The 21162-nt window shown below is 53.1% G+C and overlaps 1 protein-coding gene across 16 annotated transcripts in view; it reads left to right on the top strand.

The window, feature by feature from the left end:
• The first annotated feature begins 587 nt into the window (after nt 1-587).
• Nucleotides 588-21162, top strand: part of NFASC (neurofascin) — a 73265-nt gene continuing 52690 nt past the window's right edge. For 3 of the 16 annotated variants that reach the window (XM_038162201.1, XM_038162200.1, XM_038162199.1), the window contains exons 1-5: nt 591-749; nt 1141-1227; nt 18555-18746; nt 20114-20219; nt 20377-20573. In XM_038162201.1, coding sequence (XP_038018129.1) covers nt 18653-18746; nt 20114-20219; nt 20377-20573 — 397 coding nt within the window. In that variant the 5' untranslated portion in view covers nt 591-749; nt 1141-1227; nt 18555-18652. The other 13 variants (XM_038162190.1, XM_038162189.1, XM_038162197.1 and 10 more) reach the window with 11 other exon arrangements.

Raw genomic sequence — 21162 nt, 5'->3', positions numbered from 1 at the left:
CCCGACATCCACCTCCATCAATCGCAGCTCCGCAGCCTCAGCAGAAAACCGGGAATTTAATAAAAACCCCGGGAAGGCGAGGCCACAAACCTCCCTGGGAGTGGGGGGAGCTTTAATTAAACCGAGAGCTCTGATGGCAGAGCGGCCGCGGGGACGTCCGGGCTCGGTCACTTCTGCGGGGTCACCCGAGGGGACAGTGCCCCCGGTGCCAGCCGTGCCCCGGTGCCAGCAGCCGATGTCGCCCCCCAGCCGAGCGGTGCCACTCGCGCTCCTCTCCAGCAGGAGAGCCCCCCTTGTGGGGGGCACAGATCACCCCGGGGGGTGACCCAAACTCGTCCTCTCCTTGCCCAAAAGTCGCGTTTGTGTCCCCGGATTGCGCGGGGGCTTTGGGAGGGGTCCCCTCTCCGGGGCGACCCAAACTCCTCCTTTCCTTGTCCAAAATTCGCATTTTTGTCCCCGGATCGCTCCTTCAGCCTTGGGAGGGCTCAGCGCCCGCGGCTGCTCGTTAAGGGCGCCGCTAATGAGCTCCTCCCCCTGCTCTGCCCCCTCCCCTCCAGCCTGTGCCTTCCTCCCTCCCTTCCCTGCCTCATCCTCCTCCTCCTGCTGCTGCTGCCGCTGCCGCTGCCGGGCCGCGCTCGCTCTCCGCCCGCTCGGGAGCGCGCAGTGCGGCGCGGCCGCGCCCGGGAGCGCGCAGTGCGGCGCACCGAGCCCGCACCGAGCCCCGGCTGCGGCCACCTCAGCTGCTCCGGGTAAGGACGAACCGGGATGCGCCGGGATGCGGGAAGCTCTCGGGGGATGCTCGGGGATGCGCCCGGGGTGGGGGGGTCCGCGCATCCTCAGCGCGTATTTGGGGTCCTAAACCTGCTCGGTGACCCCCAGAATCTCCCGGTTTTTGCCGTCAGGACCCCGGGAGGGGGGAGCTGGGGCATGTGATGGGATTTTGGCTCTTACGTCACGGCTTCGTGTCCCTGCGTGTGACAAAACCCCGCGGTGGCAGTGCGGGGGCACGGGGAGCGCAGCCCGGGTGGGGACCTTGGGGTGACAGCGCAACTTTGGGGCGCCGAGAGCTGGCGGGGGGGGGCTGCGATTGCTCTGCGGGGGACGCGCCTCGCTCCTTGCCTGTCGCCTTTCCTCCGGAAGAACATCCTGGGCCGGAAAAAATCCATCGGGAAAACGCACCTGGCTCGGGATGCGGCGCCGGGAAGCGGCGGGCCCCGGCGGCGAGCGGTGAGTGGCGGGTGCGGGATCCGCATCCTCCCGCAGCCGCTCCCGGGGATCGATCTCGATCGGGAAGAGCGGGGAAAGTGCTGAATCATTGGGATCCCGGCTCCACGGGGCGCTCCCGCTGCTCCACGGCCGCGAGAAGCTCGGGAATGGGGTGAGGAGGGCGAGGCGGCCGTGGGAGCGCTGGGGCCGGGAGGAGAGGGATTGTTGGGATGGAGCGGGGATGGAGCGGGGACCCTTTTCCATGGCCTCAGGTGCTCCTTGCAGGGCAGGGAGCAGGGAAAACGCGCATTCCATCCCGGGGAGGCCTCTGGGAACGGCACCCGGAGGGGGTTTGGGTGGGAAAACGGGGTTTTTGCCCAGAAAATCCCATCCCTGCTAAAACTGGGCACGGCCGGTGCGTCTTGCTCGGGTGGGTTTTGCTTTTCCCTTTGGAATGCTGCCTGTGGGCTCCTTCCTCAAGGTCAGCTCCTTGGGATGATGGCTCTGGAGCACTCCCCAAAGTCACCGCGGGCTGCTCCCGGCTGGGTCCTGGCAGAGGGGCAGTGCCGAGGGCCGCGGGGATGCGGGAATTGCGGGAAAAGCTGGAATTCTGACATGCCCAGCAGAGGCCCGGCTGCTTTAAGATGGATCCTGTGGCGCTGTGGTGTTTCCGGGGTGCTCCTGGCAGCTGCCGAGGACAAAAGCAGGAATCCTGTGACTTTTCCAGGGATGCTGACTCCTTTCTTTCCTGGAAAACCTCCCCCTCTTTGGCAGACACCGAGGGGCTGCTTTGTTCCAAGAGAACTTTGCTTTCTCTCCTGAAAGAAAACTCAAATTTGGCATCTTCTGCTCGATTTTTATTTTTCATTTTTGCCATTTCCCAGTTCAGGGCTGGGCCTTTGCTGCTTTTCCCATTTTTTCTTTTTTTTTGTGTGTGGCTGTAACGTGAATCCAACATAAATAATGCATGGAAAAGCGCTCGGCTGGCAGGCAGAAGTTGTTTGGTTGGAAAAGTGACTTTGTTTACAGGAGTTGGGACCTAGGCCTGGTTTTGTGTTAATTCTGGGCTTAACAAAGCTCCGTCCTCATCCTCGTCCTCATCCCAAGGGATTTGGTTTAAACCCAGCCCAATCCAATCATCCCTTCTCCCAGCCGATGATTAAATGGGGAATATCCAAAGTTTTCCAAATTAATTAATCAGGATTTGTTTTCCTCTCATTCTCTCTGGGGTTTTTGGGGGGAATAAAATCCCCCAAAATCTGCTGGAAAAATTCCACCATAAAGGGTCCCCAAAATGGGGGGAAATAGTGAATAATAATGGGGAAAATGAGGATTTCTTTCCCATGTTTTTGCTCCTGGCAGGTGGTTGGGATACTCTGGGTAGGATACGCGTGGGATACTCCTGGGTGTAGAGGGGTTGTACCCTCAAATCTCAGGGATGAGCAGGGATGGGGTTGGGATCAGGTGTGAAGAACAAAGTGAGTCTGGAGCAGAAGGGGAATGGGAATGGGAAACTGGGAATGGGAATCTGGGAATTCCACCCCAGGAAACTCTTGGAGATTCCCAAGATTGTGAGGAAAGGGATGGACACGGGCAGCAGGAAAAGGGATTTTTTGGTGCTTCCTTTGTCGGGAAAAGGGGGAATAAATGGATTTAAGGAAGTTTGACTTCCCACTGGAGCCATTGTTAATCCCAGTGCTCCATCCCAGCCGGGGTGACCTTGGGAAAAGGAATTATCCGTTGGAATCATGGCCCTGGATCGGATCCTACCTCTGGTCCTGTCACCCCACTGAGAAAAATGGGGAAGTTCTGGGATGCTCCAAGGAAATATTCCCTGGATAAAGATGAGTTTTATCCAGAAATTCAGAATATAGCAGGAATGGAGAAGTTCTGGGATGTTCCAAGGAAATACTCCCTGGATAAAGTGGAGCTCACCTGGGCAGGTGGAGCTTGGAAAGGGAACAGGAAACTTTGGAATTTGCTGGTTCCATCTGAAGCTTTGGAATTTTTCAGCTCCATCCTGCCCTTGCTCAGGGGAGGAGGAGTCTCCAAGGGAAAAGTTTGGGATTTGTTTGAGGAATCTGGGAAAATGGAACAGCCCCATTCCCAGGATGATCCTGAGGCTCTGATTTTACCTGGGAGAGCTCGGCAGGAATTTCTGGATTTGTTTTCCACGTGGGGGTGGATTTTCTATGGGGTTGCAATTTACTCATCTGGGCAGCACCAGCCTTCCAAATCCCAGCAGAACTTCATTCCCAGGGAGAAAAACCTGGAAGTTCAGGCAGAGTTCCTTCATGTCTTTGCTTTCTGGGAGCTGTGGAATTCCATGCTTTCCACACTTTTTAGGTGCAGCTGAATTGGGACGGTTCAAGCCCAGTGAGAAAATCAGATTTTCAGATTTAAAAAATCAGAATTTATTTAAATTTAAACAGCAAAACCTGCTGGGAGACTCCTAAATAAAAACAAGGAAAAAACCTCTGGCACTTCCCTTTACTCCTCAGGTTTTGTTTGCCCTTCCCAAAATATTCCTAAACCATGCCAGGATCCATCCAGGGGTTGGATTCCCTTACAATGTTGTCAGATCTTGTCAGGGAGGTCTGGATTCCTTCCTGCCCCGGAGGGAATTCCTTTCCGACCTCATTTTCCTCATTTTCCGTGTTGTTGGATGACTTCTGCTTCATCTTTTCCATTTTCCCCCCTCTTCCCAAAGCCCCTTCGTTCCTTTCCGGGCTGTCCAGGATAATTATTGCGTAATTCCAGGGATTCCAGCTCGGAATGAACTTGCTGAAAGTTTAAATGTTCCATAATCCCCGTCCCCCTCCCTTTCCCTTTTTTTTTTTTTTTTTTTTTCCCCTTTAATCCCGAGCTGAAAGAAACCGGGCTGGGTTATTACGGATTAAAAAAGAGGGGGATTTATCCCTCGGCTTATCAGGATCACCATTCCCACTTAATGAGATCGGAGGACAAGGATTATCCATGGGGAAAAAAAAAAAAAACAGGGATGAGTTCGGGTGGACAGAAATTCCTGACAACGCCTCCTTATGTTCCTTTGGATCTCATCCTGGGATTTGGAGACCCAGTCCTGTTTTCCTCAGGGATGCAGCTGGGAGGGAGCATCCAAAGGGCACGGGAGAGAGGGAATAGTGGAGATTTTCCTGTAAAAGGAGAATTTGGGGTTTTTTTTCCTTGCATTCCTCTGCCTGCGAGCCTTAAGCAAGAGGTTGGCGCATTCCCAGTTTGCGGGAGGAGCATCCAAAGGGAAGAGGGAGCTTTGAGCAATCCAGGCTTGGGAGGAGCTGATAAATCCCCGTCCTGGATTCCGGGATGCTCCTTTGCCACCTCTGGAAGCAAACCTGGAGCCTCGCAGGGAGTGGGAAAACAGGAGCGCACCCCCCGGGGTTGGTGCAAGGTGAAGCCGGAGGTTCATCAGGATTCCTGGCAGGTTTTCCGCCGCTTTCCGCCTCCTTGGCAGCAGAATTTTGCTCCTTTTCCCAGGGACAGTCGGAATGTGATCCCGCGGCTCTGTCAGCCTGAATCCCAAATTCCTCCTGAAATTTCCTGGCATGGATAGGCTGGACTGGCAGCTCCAGTGGGAGCTGGGAGGGCGGGAGGGTTCTGCTTGGATCTGTAGAAAATGCACCAAAAATTCCCTTTTCCCCCTCTGAATTGTTCCCTTTTCCTGCTTATCCCAGGGATCCCTGAGTTCAAAGAGCTGCAGAATCACGGGATAATTTGGGTTGGAAAATTAAAGCTCATCCCATTCCACGGGCAGGGACACCTTCCCCTATCCCAGGCTGCTCCAAGCTGGCCTTGGACACTTCCAGGGATGGGGCAGCCACAAATTCTCTGGAAAACCTCGGAATGCCGAGGCCGGGAATGTCCGTGGGTAGGAAAAACTTTTGGATCCAGCCGCTCTCCAGGGTGCTGAAGCACCTCCTGGGAATTTGGGAACAGCACTGAGTTCCCTGAGTTCCCATTTCCCGGCTCCCACCGGAATCCAGGATAAAAAGGGAAAACAGGGATACATTGGAGCAACAGAATGCAGGGAATGTGGGAGTTCCCCCTTTTCCACCCCCAGCGTGTTTTTTAAGCTGGAGTTTGGATGCCGGGTGGTCTCCACAATTTAGGATGAATTTTAAACCCCACCTGGGTAAAGCCCGGCTCGGCTGGGCTGAGTTTAGGGCTGACTCCTCTCCCGATGGTGGTGACCTCCTGAGGCAATTCCAGCTGGAATTGTTTGGGGATCCGGCTGCCTCTGGGATTTTTGGGAGCAGGGAACAAAATCCGCTCCCTCTTTGTGTGGCTTTGGGGATTTTTCTCCTCCTGGACAAAGCTCAGCTGCCCATCCTTGTAGGAGCAGATTTATTGGATATTCCCAGCAGCTTTTATTGGATATTCCCGGCAGTTTTTGGTGGATATCCAAAGCAGGTTTTGGTGGATATTCAGAGCAAATTTTTTTTTCTATTCTCAGCAGTTTTTATTGGATATTCCCTGCACTTTTTGCTGAAAATAGAGCAAGTTTTATTGGGTGTTCACCGTGGTTTTATTGCATATTCCCAACAGTTTTTGGTGGAAATTCAGAGCAGGTTTTGTTGGATATTCAGACTGGGTTTTTTGGGTATTCCCAGAAGGGTGTGGGTTTTTTGTTTGTTTTTGTTTTGTTTTGGTTTTTTTTTTTGTATTCTTGACAGGTTTTATTTGATATTCCATGCAGTTTTTATAGGATATTCCCCCAGCCTGTGGGCAGGGAAAGAATCCCAGCCTTCCCTTTTTCCTGAGGGGAAGATCAGCCAGCCCCGCAGGCTCTTCCCAACCCCACAGGCTCTTCCCAGCCCCGCAGGCTCTTCCCAACCCGCAGGCTCTTCCCTTGGGTTTTGTTTGCCCTTCCCAAGGCATTCCCTTGGATTTTAAACCCGCCAGGATCCATCCAGGGGTTGGATTCCTTCACAGTCTTTCTCAAATCTTGTCAGGGAGGTCTGGATTCCTTCCTGCCCCGGAGGGAATTCCTTTCCATCCTCATTTTCCATGCTGTTGGATGACTTCTACTCCATCTTTTCCATTTTTCCCCTTCTTCCCGAAGCCTTCTCGGCTATCCAGATGGTGACACCGCCAGCCACTCTGGATTTGCAGACACAGCCCCATTTGTGGGGCCGGGATCGCTCCTGATCCTGCTCCGTGTGGGATAAAGGCCCCTCTGTGAGCCCGGCCGGGCGCCGATGGAGTGCGGGGCGCAGGAGAAGCTCCCGTCCCTGCTGTCACCTCGGTGGTGTCACATTCCTGAAATCTGGCTTTGACATTCCCAGCAGACCCGGCCACAAAGGCTCCTTGTTGGGATCTCCTTTGGGATGGGGTTGAGGCAATCCCAGCTGGGAGCGGGAGGAGGGGAGGGGACAGGACGGGGCTTTGTGCCACCCGCACGTGCCAGGACGCTCAGGGGGCTCCTCTGGTGACACTTCCGACAGGCTGAGGATGGTGGGAACGGCCAGCCTGGAGAAGGGAATGTTGTGTGGGGAAACTGGGATTTGGTTTGTGTGGGGAAACTGGGGTTTGGTTTGTGTGGAGATCTCAGGATTTGACTTGTGTGGAAACCTCGGAGTTTAATTTGTGTAGGAACCTCAGAGTTTAATTTGTGTGGAAACCCAGGATTTAATTTGTGTGGAAACCCGGGATTTAATTTGTGTGGAAACCTCGGAATTTAATTTGTGTGGAAACCTTAGGATTTGATGGGTGTGGAAACCTCAGGATTTGATTTGTGCGGAGACCTCGGGATTTGATGGGTGTGGAAAACTCAGGATGTGAAGGGGTTACAAGGAATGAAAAGGGAATCCGCAGCAGGAATTGCGTGGTGGGACAAGGTGATGGGCTCAGGGAGGTTTGGGTGGGATCTTGGGAAGGAATTTTTCCCTGTGAGGGTGGGGAGGCCCTGGGATGGAATTCCTAGGGAATCCATGGCTACCCCATCCCTGAAAGTGGAGATATCAGAATCTGATTTGTGTGGAAACCTCAGGATTTGATTTGTGTGGAAAGCTCGGGATTTGATTTGTGTGGAAACCTTGGGATCTGAAGGAGTTACAAGGAAGGAAAAGGGAATCCGCAGCAGGAATTGGGATGACAAGACAAGGGATGGGTTCAGGCCAAAAAAGGGGGATTTGGGTGGGATATTGGGAAGGAATTTTTCCCTGTGAGGGTGGGGAGGCCCTGGGATGGAATTCCCAGAGAATCCAAGGGTGGCCCATCCTTGGAAGTGTCCCAAGCCAGGTTGGAGCCACGTGGGGTAGTGGACAGTGTCCCTGTGGTGGCATTGGGGGACCTTAATCTCCCTCCAAACCCAAACATTCCGTGATTCTGTGATTCCACCTCAAACCCTCTCAATAAATTGGTAATCCCGTTTCCTTCTTCCCCTGTGTCTGGAAAATTTAAATTCTAACAGAAAATATCTCAAACCCAAACTTCCTGTCCGAACCCCCTTAATTCCCAGAAAAGCTGGGATTTGGCTGAATTCATCCACGTGTTTTTTACATCCAGCACCAGAACTGCACATTTTAGAGGGCGGATTTTTCCCGAACGTCCTTCAAAACCCTATTCTGCACATCCCAGGCTGCCGTTCCCTGCTGACAGCTCCGGGATCCAGCTGCCAGCGCTCCCCAGGGATTTTATTCCTGGCCATCCCAGCAGCTGGGACCAGCCTGGGGATTTTTGGTTGACCTCGTCTGAATCGTGCTGGCCCTGGTGACAGCTGCGAGGCTGGGCTGGCCCCAGCCCAGGACAGCAGGCTGTTCCCGCATGTTTGATTCCAGGAATTCTGGTTTCTTTGTCTCCCTTTTCCAGCCTTTTTGGACAGGCCTGGGGTTGGGATGGGGGTGGGAATGATTCCTGGGAGTGGCAAGGCTAAGCTGGGGGGAATTTGGGGTTTTCTAAGTGTCCCTGGCAGGATTTTGACCCGAATCGCGGATTTGGGATGGAGGTGGGAACGGACACTTCTTGGGAATTCCCATCCGTGAATGGTTCTCAGAATTCCTTTTCCAAACCAGAGCAAGGTGAAAAACAGGGATATCCAGGAGTATCCAGGGATAAAACCCCCCAGGAAGCAAAACAAAACCCTTTTTCCCAAGGGAAAAGCAGTTCCTGCCCTATTGTCCGGTGGAAAGGGGGTGGGAATGGCTGGGATTGATCCCAAACAGCTGCTGGGATGTGGGAGGACAGATGGCTCAATTATATCCACAATGGGATGGGCAGTGTGGGCTTCGGGAGGTTTTGGGATCCTTTTCCCTGGAAACCTGAGCTGGGAGAGGCCGCAGAGGGGATTTGGGAAATTTTGGGATCCCCTTTTCACTAAAGGAGGGGCTTTGGGAGATTTTGGGATCCCCTTCCCTGTAAACCTGAGCCGGGAGAGGATGTGGGAGACTTTGGGATCCTTTTCCCACTAAATCTGAGCTGGGAGAAGCCATGGAAGGGCTTTGGGAAATTTCAGGATCCTTTTCCCACTAAATCTGAGCTGGGAGAAACCATGAAAGGGCTTTGGGAGATTTTGGGATCCTTTTCCACTAAATCTGAGTCAGGAAAAGCCATGGAGGGGCTTTGGGAAGCTTTGGGATCCCTTTCTCACCACGGGAGGATCTTGGGGAATTTTAGGATCATATTCCCACCCACCTGAGCCAGGAGAGGCTTTGGAGGGGCCGTTCCCAGGAGATCCCCCAGGTGCAGGGGGATGTGCCAATTTGGGATGTGCCAATTTGGGATATGCCAATCCCAAATTGTGCCACCTCGGAGCGCTCCGTGCCACCCTCCTGTTATTTCTGCTCCCGATTTGTGCCGCAGCCGGAGCTGTCCTCGGGATCGGGCTCCAGAGGCCATAAAAACCCCCGGGATTTGGGATTTGAGCTGCTCAGGGATAATTTTAGCCCCGTGCTCTGCTGGAGGAGACAGAAGAGTGGGAATGGTGCCCTGGGATGGAGCTGAGCCCTCTGATCCAGCGGTGTGGGATTCACCCGGCTGTTCCAGCCACATCCTTGGAATCTCATCCCAAAACCTCATCTCAGGGGGGTTTTTTCTGGGGGGAAAAGGGGAATCTCATCCCAAAACCGCATCTCAGGGGTTTTTTGGGGGAGGAAAATGACCCAAAGGGCTCCCCTGGCAGCCAGACAAGGGTGTGGGGTGTGGTTTTAAGCAGGGAAAGATGAAATGGGAATGCAGGAATAGCTGGGAGTGCTGGAGGAAGAGGAGCAGGAAGTTCAAGGTGCACCGAGGTGATAATTGGGATTTCCAAAGTGTTAATTGGGATTTCTGGAGACCTTTCGGGATTCAGCCTCGAGTGATCATCAGGAAAATTCTTCCCTTTATCCCCCTTTATTCTTCCCTTTATTCCCCCTTCTGCTTCCCTTTATTCCCCCCAGGAGAAATTTCTGGGAACATCTCCAGGGCCAGGAGAAATTTCTGGAGACATCTCCACTCTCCAGAGCTGGAGAAGGTCCCAGGGGTGTCTCCAGAATCAGGGATAATCCTGGGGACATCTCCACCCTCCAGGATCAGGAGGAATTCCTGCGGGCATCTCCAGGGTCGGGAGAAAATCCTGGGGACATTTCTGGGTTCAGGAGAAATTCCTGGGGACGTCTCTGCTCCTCAGGGAAGATCCTGGGGACACCACCAGGACATGTCCCAGGGCCACCGCAGCTCCAGCCCCACAGAGCCAGAGGCAAACCCGGGAAACTGGGAAGCTGAGGTTTCTCCAGGCGGGATTTCCTTGCTCTGGGCACTGGGAAATCCCAAAATCCTTGTGAAGGACCTGTCCAGCACTGGGCGGAGTGACCTGGGCGGGTCTGGGAGGTGCCACCATGGCCGGCCTTGGGAATGCTGCTGTTCCTCCTCCTCCTCCTCTCCCTCGGAAATCATGGAATGGCCAGAACGCCCAGGGCAGGAGCAGATCCTCTCCAACATCCCATTTTTCCTTTGATATCCCAACGGAACATCCCAGGGGCTGCTGGGATGTTAATTTCATTTAGGGAATGAAATTAAAACCCGCTCGTCTCCGCTCAGATCTTGTCTCTCTTTCATGTTCCCTCTCCGAGAGGCTGGAGCGGCTTTTAATTCCAGCAAATCCAGGGAAAACCAGGAGAAGGAACCATCGGCAGGGATGGGGTTTGATGGCTTCAAATCCTGAGCTTTGCTCCTCTCACTGCCCCATCCTTCTCCCTCCCGGCTCCATTCCAATTTTCCAGCCGGTGGAAATCTCTCTGCCGTGCCCGGCGGGCATCGCCCAATCCCACAAAATCCGGGATCAGCCAGCCTGGAGTGATCCCAGAGGCTCCCGAGCGTTTAATGAGGCTCCAAGTGGAACTGAAAGGGATTCCTGGTGGGGGAGGGAGGATTTGGGGGGTCCTGGATATGGAAGGAGCTGGGATGGGATTCGGGGAAGCGCCAAAACCTGGGGAGCAGCTCCTGGAAGCTCCAAGTTCTCAGAATCTCCCTGAAGAGGGAATTTTGGTGCTGAAGATAAGAACATTCCCCTTGGCACATTCCATACTGGGATGGGGGAGCTGGAAAACCAGGAACGTTGCTGCATTCGCTCCCGAATATCAGGGTTTGGATACACCCGAGCCGGGAAAAAGGGGAATCCTTGGAGAGCACCTTGGGAAGCAGGAAAATGGGAATTCTTGCCCCAAAAGGTGTCCCCAGGGCTCAGAGCCGGCACCGGGGCACCTCCTCCTCCCTGCCTTCCCTACTCCCAACCGTTTAATCAGGAAAATGGGAATTGCATATTAATGAGATGCTAATGAAGCCGTGGATGGGATCTGGCGAATCCTCATTTAAAGCTACAAAGCGGAGCTCTGTTTTTGAGGCGGGTTTATCGCTGCTGGGCCCTCCTGATTAGTCCTAATCTCCCGCTGCCCTTCGCTGGGAATTCCCCGCTTTTATCCTCTGGGAAGTCTCTCCCGAAGTTCCTGCACCACCCTCCAGGGAAATCCTGGACAATTATCCCAACAAAGATTCCTCTCCCCACTTCCTCCTTCCCCCATCCATTCCCGAATTTCTGCTGGAGCTGGGAGACACAGCCAGGCCTCGTCTGGATTTTTAATTTTATTTTCAGTGAAATTCCCTCTTTTCCCTGGTTGAAGTTGGCTCTTTCCTAGCTGGAAAACGCCAGGATGAGCGGTGAGGGTGCAGGAGGTTGGGAAATGCGGATCCCTGCGATCCACTCTCTAATTCCTCTGGAATTTTCTCTGCAGAGGCGAAAACCCAACAATTCCAAGCTGGAATATCGGTGGGACAGTCAGAAATTCCTGGCTGGGAATTCTCAGTGGTGGGGATGTCTCTGCTCTGCTTTTCCGCGGGGTCGGGAACAAAAGGAAGCTGCATCTGGGAACAAAACGCCGTCACCCGCCGGGGACACGGGGACAGGCCCAGGCTGGCACTCGGGCACGGGGAGGGCACAGAGTGGGCAGTGTCCCGTGCCACGGCTCCATTGTTCCCGAGGGAAAAGGCAGGGAAAGAAGGGAAGGACGGAGAAAGTCGGAATTACGGATCAGGGCTGTGGAGCCTCGGCGCTTCTCCGGGATGGAGGGGTTGGGACAAGCCAGGGGAGGACAGGGAGAGGGAATTTTTTGGGGGATTTTTTGGGATGTGGGGATCTCAGGATGTGGAAAATCTTAGGGAGAAATGGGGATTTTTTGGGATGTGGGGAGCTCAGGATGTGGAAAATCTTAGGGGGAAATGGGGATTTTTTGGGATGTGGGGATCTCAGGATGTGGAAAATCTTAGGGGGAAATGGGGATTTTTTGGGATGTGGGGATGTCGGGATGTGGAAAATCTTTGAGTTTGGGATAGAGAGAGGGAGGAGCTCAGCCTGAGCTTTGGAGGGCGAAAAGATGGGAGAGGGAAAGGGAGGAATTCCCTGCCCTTGGAATAATGTGTGAGGAGATGGCAGAGGTTTCCTGCAAATCCTTGGATTTGAGACATTTTTTGGAATAAAGAGAAGGAAAACTTCGACCTGATCTTTGGAGGAGAAAACTGTGCCTGATGTGGGAGAGGGAAAGGGAAGTGGCTCCCTGTCCTTGGAATAACCTGTGACGAGGTGGAGATTTCCTGCAAATCCTTGGATTTGAGACATTTTTTGGGGGGAAAAAGAGAGGGAAAACCTCAACCTGAGCTTTGGAGAGGGAAAACTGTGCGGGACATGGGAGAGGGAAAGGGAGGTGACTCCCTGCCCTCGGAGGATAAGGAGGAGGAGGTGGAATTAATCAAATCCTTGGAGATTGTGGGATCTGCCCTGCTGTGGGATGGGGTCATTCCGGAGCAGTGGGAAGCACACGGGAGAAGGTTTGGAGCTCCTTACAGCCTCCAGGAACTCGGAGGGAAGTGGGATTTTTGGGATGGGGGTAATTCCAGAGCAGCCGGGGTGCCCCGGGCAGGGATGGAGCAGTGGGAAGCACAGGCAGGAGGTTTGGGAATTTGGAGCGGGAGCGGATGGAGCAGAATTCCCTCAGGAGCAGGGAATCAGTGCCCGGGAATGGGACAATTCCAGGACTGCTTAAAGCCAGGCTTTGCCTGCTCCGCTTTCCCAAACTCTGCTCCTGCTCAGATGCTCTCACTCCGAGGCTCTGGGAAACCAGAGGAGCGGGAAAGAGGATGGGAGCAGTGCTGGGATCACCAAGGATTCCTCCAGGAAGATTTTCCTCCTAATTAAGCTCAACAACAACAACAAAAAGGAATTTTCCCCTTTTTAATAATAAATCAGGAGTGTTTTCCCGATGGGAGCGCTGAGCCTTTTCCCACCAGCTTCCAGAGGGTCTACTCCGAGCTCTCCCTCATTCCTCATGAATAATTTTCCGGATTCCTCCCCTTTCCCGCATGGATTGGCGTTGCCATGGCCACCAGCGAGGGATGCGATCCTGAGGGATGCTGGAGAGCGGCAAGAAACGGGTTGGGAAAACGGGAAAATCCCAAAAAGGGGCCTGGCATCCTGCAGGGATGCTCCAGATCATCCCGCTCCGAGCTTTTTGTGGGATTCCCTGAGATCCTAAAGGGGTTTTGTGCTCAGATTTTGTGGGATTCATCTGTCCCGTATGGAAATTCTGTTTTTTCCATGCTCTGAGCGCTTGTTCCGTCTTGAGCTTGGAAAAAGGGAGAGAAATCCTTCCCAAAGCCTCGTGAGGGAGATTCCCAATTTTCCACGTCACCTCAGCCAAGGTGGGACATGCTCCACATTCCCACATTATCCTGGAAAAGGTAGGGAAAGACTTGGAATGTTTTTTTGTGACAGTTTGTGCACGGATCCTGTGCCTGAACTGTGCCAGATCCTTCCTCCTCTCCTGAATTTTTCATGGAAAACCTTCTCAGTATTTTACCAAAGTTGGATTCCAGCTCCAATTCCGATGTGCAGAATTCAAGGAATTTGCTGATCCAGCCCTCAATCCCAATCCCTACTCTTTGTTTCGCTCAGCTCCGAGGTTTTAATGGATTGTCACGCTTTTCCCATTGAATATTCCCAGCAGGAAACTTTGGTGGATCGGAGATGATGTGGGAGGAGTTAAACATTTAAATTTCCCTTCCCTTTGTTTTTTTCCCTCGACTTTAAACTCCGCGATTTTCCTGCGGACTTTCCCTCCCGCTTCCAGTGGTGTCAGCAAGGGGAGATTTGTGTTTCCAAGGATTTGCAGGACACGGCTTCCACTTTTTCCAGGGATTTTGGAAAGTTTTGGCAGATAAAAATCCTCACTTCATTCATCCCTGGCTCAATCCATCCTTCGACCTTTTCCAAGGAAACCTTAAATTCCAGCCCGGCCTTTTAATTCCCCAAAATCCCTTTTATTTTTATGGAATTTTTAACCACGGCATCCCTGGGCTCCCTCCTGAGCTGGGTTTGTGCCAACTTCATTATCCCAGAGCCAAAAGCTTCTCACAATTAATTTATTCCCATTCCGGAGGCAGCTCCGGTGGCAGATGGAGAGGTGGTGACACCAGGATTTGATGATTGAGTGACAAAGGGTGACAATTCCATGGAGAGCGACGGGAAAAGTTGTGAGAAATGCCAGGGAACGGTGAGAAAAAGCAGGGAGTGGTGAGAAAAAGCAGGGAATGGTGGGAAATTGCAGGGAAGGGTGTTGCCCTGCTCGGGGAATGAATAAATTTGGAATTTCATCTCGTTCCTGTGGAAAATGTCCTCGAGAGCTGTCACAATTCCTGGGAAAAGAAATGGGATTGGGATCACCAAACCCTGCCAGGAATGGTGGGACACACCCGGAGCATCAACTTTGGGTCACCAGCTGGGTTTTTTGGGAATGAACTTCATGGAAATGTCCAAGGCCAGTCAGTTCCTGCTGGGATAAATCAGCTCCCCCTGGGATAAATCAGCTCCCCCTGGGATCAGTCGGTTCCCACTGGGATCAGTCAGCTCCCACTGGAAATCCAACTGGGATCAGTCAGTTTCCACTGGGATCAGTCAACTGCCACTGGGAATCCCACTGGGATCAGTCGGTTCCCACTGGGATCAGTCGGTTCCTGCTGGGATAAATCAGTTCCCACTGGGAATCCCACTGGGATCAATCAGTTCCCACTGGGAATCCCACTGGGATCAGTTGGTTTCCACTGGGAATCCCACTGGGATCAGTCGGTTCCCACTGGGATCACTCAGTTCCCACTAAGATCAGTCAGTTCCTGCTGGGATAAATGAGTTCCCACTGGGAATCCCACTGGGATCAATTGGTTCCCACTGGGATCAGTCGGGACTGGCCGTGCCTGATGCCCTTGGCAGGAGGGAGAGCCAGGTCTGGGATCCCAGGATGGGATCAGGATCGGCTGTTCCTGTGTCTGAGGGTTCCTCTCACACAGGAGAGGAATCCCAAGTGTCCCAGCTTCCCTGAGTGGATTTTCCCACGGGAGCAGACGTCCCTGGCATGGACGAGCTGTGCATTGTGTCCAGCAGGGAAGGGAATTCCAGCCAAACCCTCTCCCAGCTCTGTGTGACCGCTGAGTCTGAGTGTTGCATCCATCAAAAACCACGGAACATCCCGAGTGGGAAGGGACTCCTGGGGACCCCAAAAATCCCACAGCTCACCCAAACATTCCCATCCTTGGAGAGGCTCAGGCTGCTCCGAGCCCGGGTGCAGAATCCGGCAGCAGGAGCGGGGGTGGGAGCCGGGAAGCTTTTCCAGAGGCTCCGGATCCATCCCAGGGCTGTTTTCCCACCTGATTAACCCTTGGCTGATCCCAGGACCAGATGCCACCAGGGAGGGGTGGCCTGGGGACACTCTGGGGACAGGCACGGCCGGTGTCCCCCCGTGCCACCAGCTCTGTGGGTTTTCTGGGAGCAGCGTGGGATGGATGGCCCTGGGAAGGAGGTGACAATGGCACAGTGTCACCTCCACCTGTCCTGAGCTGCCGGGGGGGGGTTGGGATGGGATTTACTGGGATGGGATTTGCTGGGATGGGATTTACTGGGATGGGATTTGCTGGGATGGGATGTGCTGGGATGGGGTTTGCTGGGATGGGATTTGCTGGGATGGGATGTGCTGCTCCGTCAGGAACGGGACAAGGGGACCAGAGTGTCCCTGAGTCACCACCCCACAAATTCTTCGGGATTTTCTGTTGGGATTCCTGGAAAGATGGTGCTGGAGCAGCCCCAGTGCCCCCGGCTTTTTCGCAGCTTGTTTATGGGTTCGGTTGACTCGGGGGGTATTGCTTCACAGATGAGTTGTTTAAAGGTAAAACAACAGGTTTTTATTATTTATTTCTAAAGCCGTGACACCAAGCCAAGGGGATTTTCTGCCGGTGGCAAAGCTGCTCCGTGCTCCTCAGTCAGCTTTAATGAGGCAATAAACGGAGCTGCTGGAATGTTCCCCGGGAAGAGCAATTCCCAAAGTTTTACTGTTCCTCCTGCAGCCATAAATTGGGATGAACTGGGATAAAAATCCGACTGCTGCTGGGAGCATCCTGCTGGTCCTAACGAGCTGATTAAATCAAATCCTTCACTGTTTAATTTTGTTGAATTCCAAGCCCAGATTCCCTTTGCTTCCCATTTCCTGCTCTGGAGCTGGGGTTGATTTCCAGGAGTGGGGGTGTAGGGAAGGGATTTTCCCTGTTGTTATCCCAAAAAATCTCATTTTAAGAAATGGGAATAAATTAATTCCAGCCCATCCTCAGAGGGGTTTGTGCACCCAGTGGATCCCAGGGAACATTCCAGGTGCTGCTGTTTGTAGGGATTTTGGGAATTCTGACAATGAGATGACTTTGGGGCAGATCCCCTGCGGGGGAATCCGTGTCCTGGCTGGTGCCGGAGCGGGATTTTCTGGGAATTTCTGCAGGAAGAGGAGCTGTTCCCGTGGGTTGTTATTTCAGATCCTGGAGGGAGAAAAAGGAAATTCCACGGAATTCTGTGGAGCAGAGCAGGGCTCAGCCTGGTCCTGCTGGTGAGAAACCAACCCCAACCACCCCTTTCCCTCTCCATGCCTCCCTTTGGGATGTAGGGATGAGGCTGACAGATTTTTCCTGCCTTTTGGGCTGGTGTCAGCTCCTTTCTATGCCAGAAAAAAGCTGGGAAAATGCTGATTTTTGGGAAAAGCTTTTTCCCTGCTGTTCCCCCGACTCCAGCACCCCCAGCACGGAATGTCCCTGATCCATGTGGCAGCTCCAGCCTCTCTGTGCCGGGAGAATTCCCCGTTCCCGGCGGGAGCAGCCGGGACAATGCGGGGCTGTGTTCTCCAGGAGCCACCTACACGCGCAGGAATTGTTCCCGTGGATTGTTCCCAGGGATTGTTCCCGCTGCCCACATCTGCTCCGGACAAAGGGGCCCTGGAGGAGCCTGGAGGAGCCTGGAGGAGCCTGGCATTTTCCAGGGGATGAACTCCCTGTGTGGTTTTCCCTGCTCCCGGCCAGCACTGCTCCGTGCGATCCTATGGATTGTCCTGGATCATCCAGCCAGGGCAATCCTGCAGGATTCTGCCCATGGGTTCAGGCCAGAGATTCCGTGCTGCTTTTGCAGCTCGGGAATTGTCTGGAGTTTTGTTTCTTCCTGATATTCCTGGATTTTTGCCGTCCCACTGCAGTGAGGCCTACAGGGATTTGTAGGGAGAAGCTGCCCTTGGATCCCTGGAACTGTCCAGTGCCACTGGGGTAGGGGAAGGTGCTCTTGCGCTTGGGATGAGCTTTAAATTCCCTTCCCAACCCAAACCATTCCAGGATTCTGTGATTTCCCATCAGAGCTTGGGCTCAGCCCTTTTATATTCCCGTATTTACAAATATCCCCCAGGAATCTGTGCCAGGATCTTCCTCCTTCCCTCTCAGCAATTCCACACCCCAAAATCCAAGGAAAACAAGAAATTCCTCACTTTTCAGGCCCAAACTGTTCCTATTTGGACCCTTTTTTAACCCCCACTGCCTCCCTCCCCTAAAATATCCCTGTTTGAAATGGAAAAGCTTTTCGTTGTGCTTTTGGGATCTACATTTGTCACCGGAGGGGTAAAAGGTGGAAAATCCCGGGAGCTTGGATGGGATCTTGTCGGTGTTGAGTGAGAAACGACACGGACTCTCCAGAAGGATGGTTTGAACAGCACAGCATAGCTTTTCTTCAGATTCCCATTTTTTTTTGTACATTGTTCCCATACAGATGGATCTGATTGCTCAATTAATACATTTCACCTGACTGGCTAATTAACAAAGCGCCTTTCTTATAAACCATCTCTCAGAAAAACAGGAAAACGGAGAGTAGGAAAACAGCACCTGCAGGTTGTTTATCATAACAAGCTGTTGTTATTTATCTTCAACTCCCTAAAGTCTCACCAGCCGGTTCAGGGAAAACTTTTCTGGTTTTCTCACTCTCTGGCTGGGCTGTCACATCCACAGGGTCTGGTAGCAGCGAGGGGAACATCTGGATCCTGGCTGGGAATGGGATTGTTTGGAGACCAGTTGGGAAAAATCCCTAGAATTCTGCTGGATCAATGCCATGATTTTTGGGACAACAGCTCCAGACCCCTGAGCTCATCCCCACGCCCTGAGGGACTGGCTATTCCTCAGTAATTTTAATGCATAAAATAAAATTATTATTAATTTTTTTCAAGAGCAAATCCACATTTTTATTCGATCCCACGGGCTCCATTTGGATCCTGCTGCTCCCAGGAATTTTTTCTTGGTCCCTGGGCACCGGCTCCAGGACTGGAGCCCAAACAACCCCATAAATCCTTCCAGCAGGACAATCCTGGGCTCGGGAGAGCTGTTCCCACGTGCTCCCCAAATCCTGGCCATCATTCCTGGCCCCATTCCCACCATTTCTTGGGCGGAAACGCCGTGTTCCCGAAGTTTCCACAGGGAAACTGCCAGGTTTGGCTCAGTGATGTGACTCTGGGGTTGTTTTTTTCCAGCTGAGGTTCCCTCTGCATGTGCAACCACCCCAGGGGACACCCGAAGGTCACCCCGAGGGACATCCCAAGATCCTGAGGCCACACAGGGAAGCTCCAAGATGATCCTGAGGAGAGCCCAGGTCACCTGTGCCGGAATTGCCTTCGCCCTCTGCCTCCAGCACCTCGTCAGCGCCATCGAGGTCCCCCTGGACCGTAAGTTTGGGATTTATCCTCTCCAGTTCCTTCCCAAAAATTCCTTGCTGGAGTGGGGAGGAGGTGGGATGAAGGTGGGAACATCCCAGGTGGATTTTCTCCTCCACAGCTGAGTTTTCTCCTCCACAGCTGAATTTTCTCCTCTACATTCGGATGTTCTCCTCCACATTTGGATTTTCTCCTCCACATTTGGATTTTCTCCTCCACAGTTGGGTTTTCTCCTCCACAGTTGGGTTTTCTCCTTGACAATTGAATTTTCTCCTCCACAGTTGAATTTTCTCCTCCACAGTTGGGTTTTGCTCCTCCACATTTGGGTTTTCTCCTCCAAATTTGGGTTTTCCTTTCCACAGTTGGCTTTTCTCCTCCACAATTAGGTTTTCTCCTCCACATTTGGAAGGAAAAGGAGTTTTTGTAGGGTTTCCAAGGCCTGCAAAAACTGGATTTGTTTTCTGGCTCAGCTGGGAACAGGGTTGGAACAGGTTGAATTAACCTCCTGTCTTTTTTCCCTCTATGCCTTCCCTTTGGGAATAACAGCAAATATCCAGAGTGAATGTAAGTGTTCCCTTCCCCAAAACTGCATGAGGGGACCCTGAGCAGGGGCTGGTGGTGGCAGTGGTGGCACAAGGGGGATGTGGCCCCTTCTGAGCCACTTTTCCTGCATGTCCAGGTTGGGAAAGGCATGGAAAGGCTGGAGCAGCTTGGGAAGAGCTCCCAGCTCTCTGTGCTGTCCCCGGAGCAGGGGCCGGGCTGTGTTTGCCATGGAAAAGTTGTTCCTGCAGGGTTTGAGTTTGGAGAAGGGCAGGAATCCCCTCCTGGCACCTGTTCCAGGCTCAGCCTCACATCCTGATGAGTTGGGAGCATCCCTGGATCTCAGAGGAGATGGGATCTGCAGTTCAGGGATCAAGGCTGGGTCCTATCCCAGCCATGGGGTTCCTGTGTCCCTTTTTCCGTCCCCGCCCTCCTAAATTCCAGGTCTGAGCTCCTTTGGGCTCATCCTGGGGGGTTGGAATCTCTTCCTTGCACCAGGAATTTCTCAAAATCCCAGACCCAGCCCCTTCTGAGCTGCAGATCCAGGATGAATTCCCACTGGATTCACCCTGTGGGAACAGGAGGCTGGAACTGGGACATTCCCTAAGGAGACCAAGATACAGAGAGGGAATTGAGGATTTTTGGCCCCTAAAGGGAATCTGGACTCTGTGATGTTCTGAGAGGTGATGAATTCAGGGAATTCACAGGAATTTCCTCAGGATTCAACCTCCAAATCACACACCCAGCTGGGGGAAGGAGCTGAGATCCCAGCAGGAATTGCTGTGGGATGGCACTGAGGGATCTCCCCCAGTTTCTCACGGATTTCCCATTCCTCGCAGTGCCACAGCCCCCCACGATCACCAAGCAATCCATCAAGGATTACATCGTGGATCCCAGGGATAACATCTTCATCGAATGCGAAGCCAAAGGCAACCCCGTTCCCACGTGAGTGCATTCCCAGCGCTCATCCCGCCGTCCCGCGGCGCTCCGGGGCCTCTCCCACCCTCCCTGCCCAGCCCAGCCCATCCTGCTGCTGGCCCAGCACAGGTAGGGACCTCCACGGGGACGCGGTTCCAAACCCAGCTTTTCCTTGCCGTTCCAGCTTTTCCTGGACGCGGAACGGGAAGTTCTTCAACGTGGCCAAGGATCCCAAGGTGTCCATGAGGAGGAGATCGGGGACTTTGGTCATCGACTTCCACAGCGGGGGCCGGCCCGACGACTACGAGGGCGAGTACCAGTGCTTCGCCAGGAACGACTACGGGACGGCCCTTTCCAGCAAAATCCACCTCCAGGTTTCCAGTGAGTGATTCCAGGGAAGCAGAGCAGGGCCACGGGAGCTTTGGGGGGAATATTCAGCGCTCAGGTGGCTCCAGGAGTGTCCAGGAGACAGGGAAGGAATGGGGTTGTGGTTGGGAATTGGTCAGGGTGGAAGGGATGGATTTGAGGGTATGGATTTCAGGGATGGATTTGAGGGCGTGGAACTGAGGATATGAATTTAAGGGCATGGATTTCAGGGATGGATTTGAGGGTGTGGAACCGAGGATATGAATTTAAGGGTAAGGATTTCAGGGATGGATTTGAGGGTGTGGAACTGAGGATATGAATTTAAGGGCATGGATTTCAGGGATGGATTTGATGGATGAATTTAAAGGGCTGGATTTCAGGGTATGGATTTGAATATGGACTTGAGGACATGGATTCAAGGGGATGGAATTGAGGATATGAATTCAAGGGTGTGGATTCAAGGGATGAATTTGGAGGGTATGGATTTGGGGGGGGTTTGGATTTCAGGGGATGAATTCCAGGGAGTTTTGCACACACACGGATGAATTTTGCTCTGAAACCAGGCCGGATCCAGTGGGAATCACTCCTGAGGAATTCTTCCCTC

Source organism: Motacilla alba, chromosome 26, assembly GCF_015832195.1.
Source record: "Motacilla alba alba isolate MOTALB_02 chromosome 26, Motacilla_alba_V1.0_pri, whole genome shotgun sequence".
NCBI lineage: Eukaryota > Metazoa > Chordata > Aves > Passeriformes > Motacillidae > Motacilla > Motacilla alba.
The sequence above is the reverse complement of the archived record's forward strand: the minus strand, read 5'-3'. Positions and strand labels throughout refer to the sequence as shown.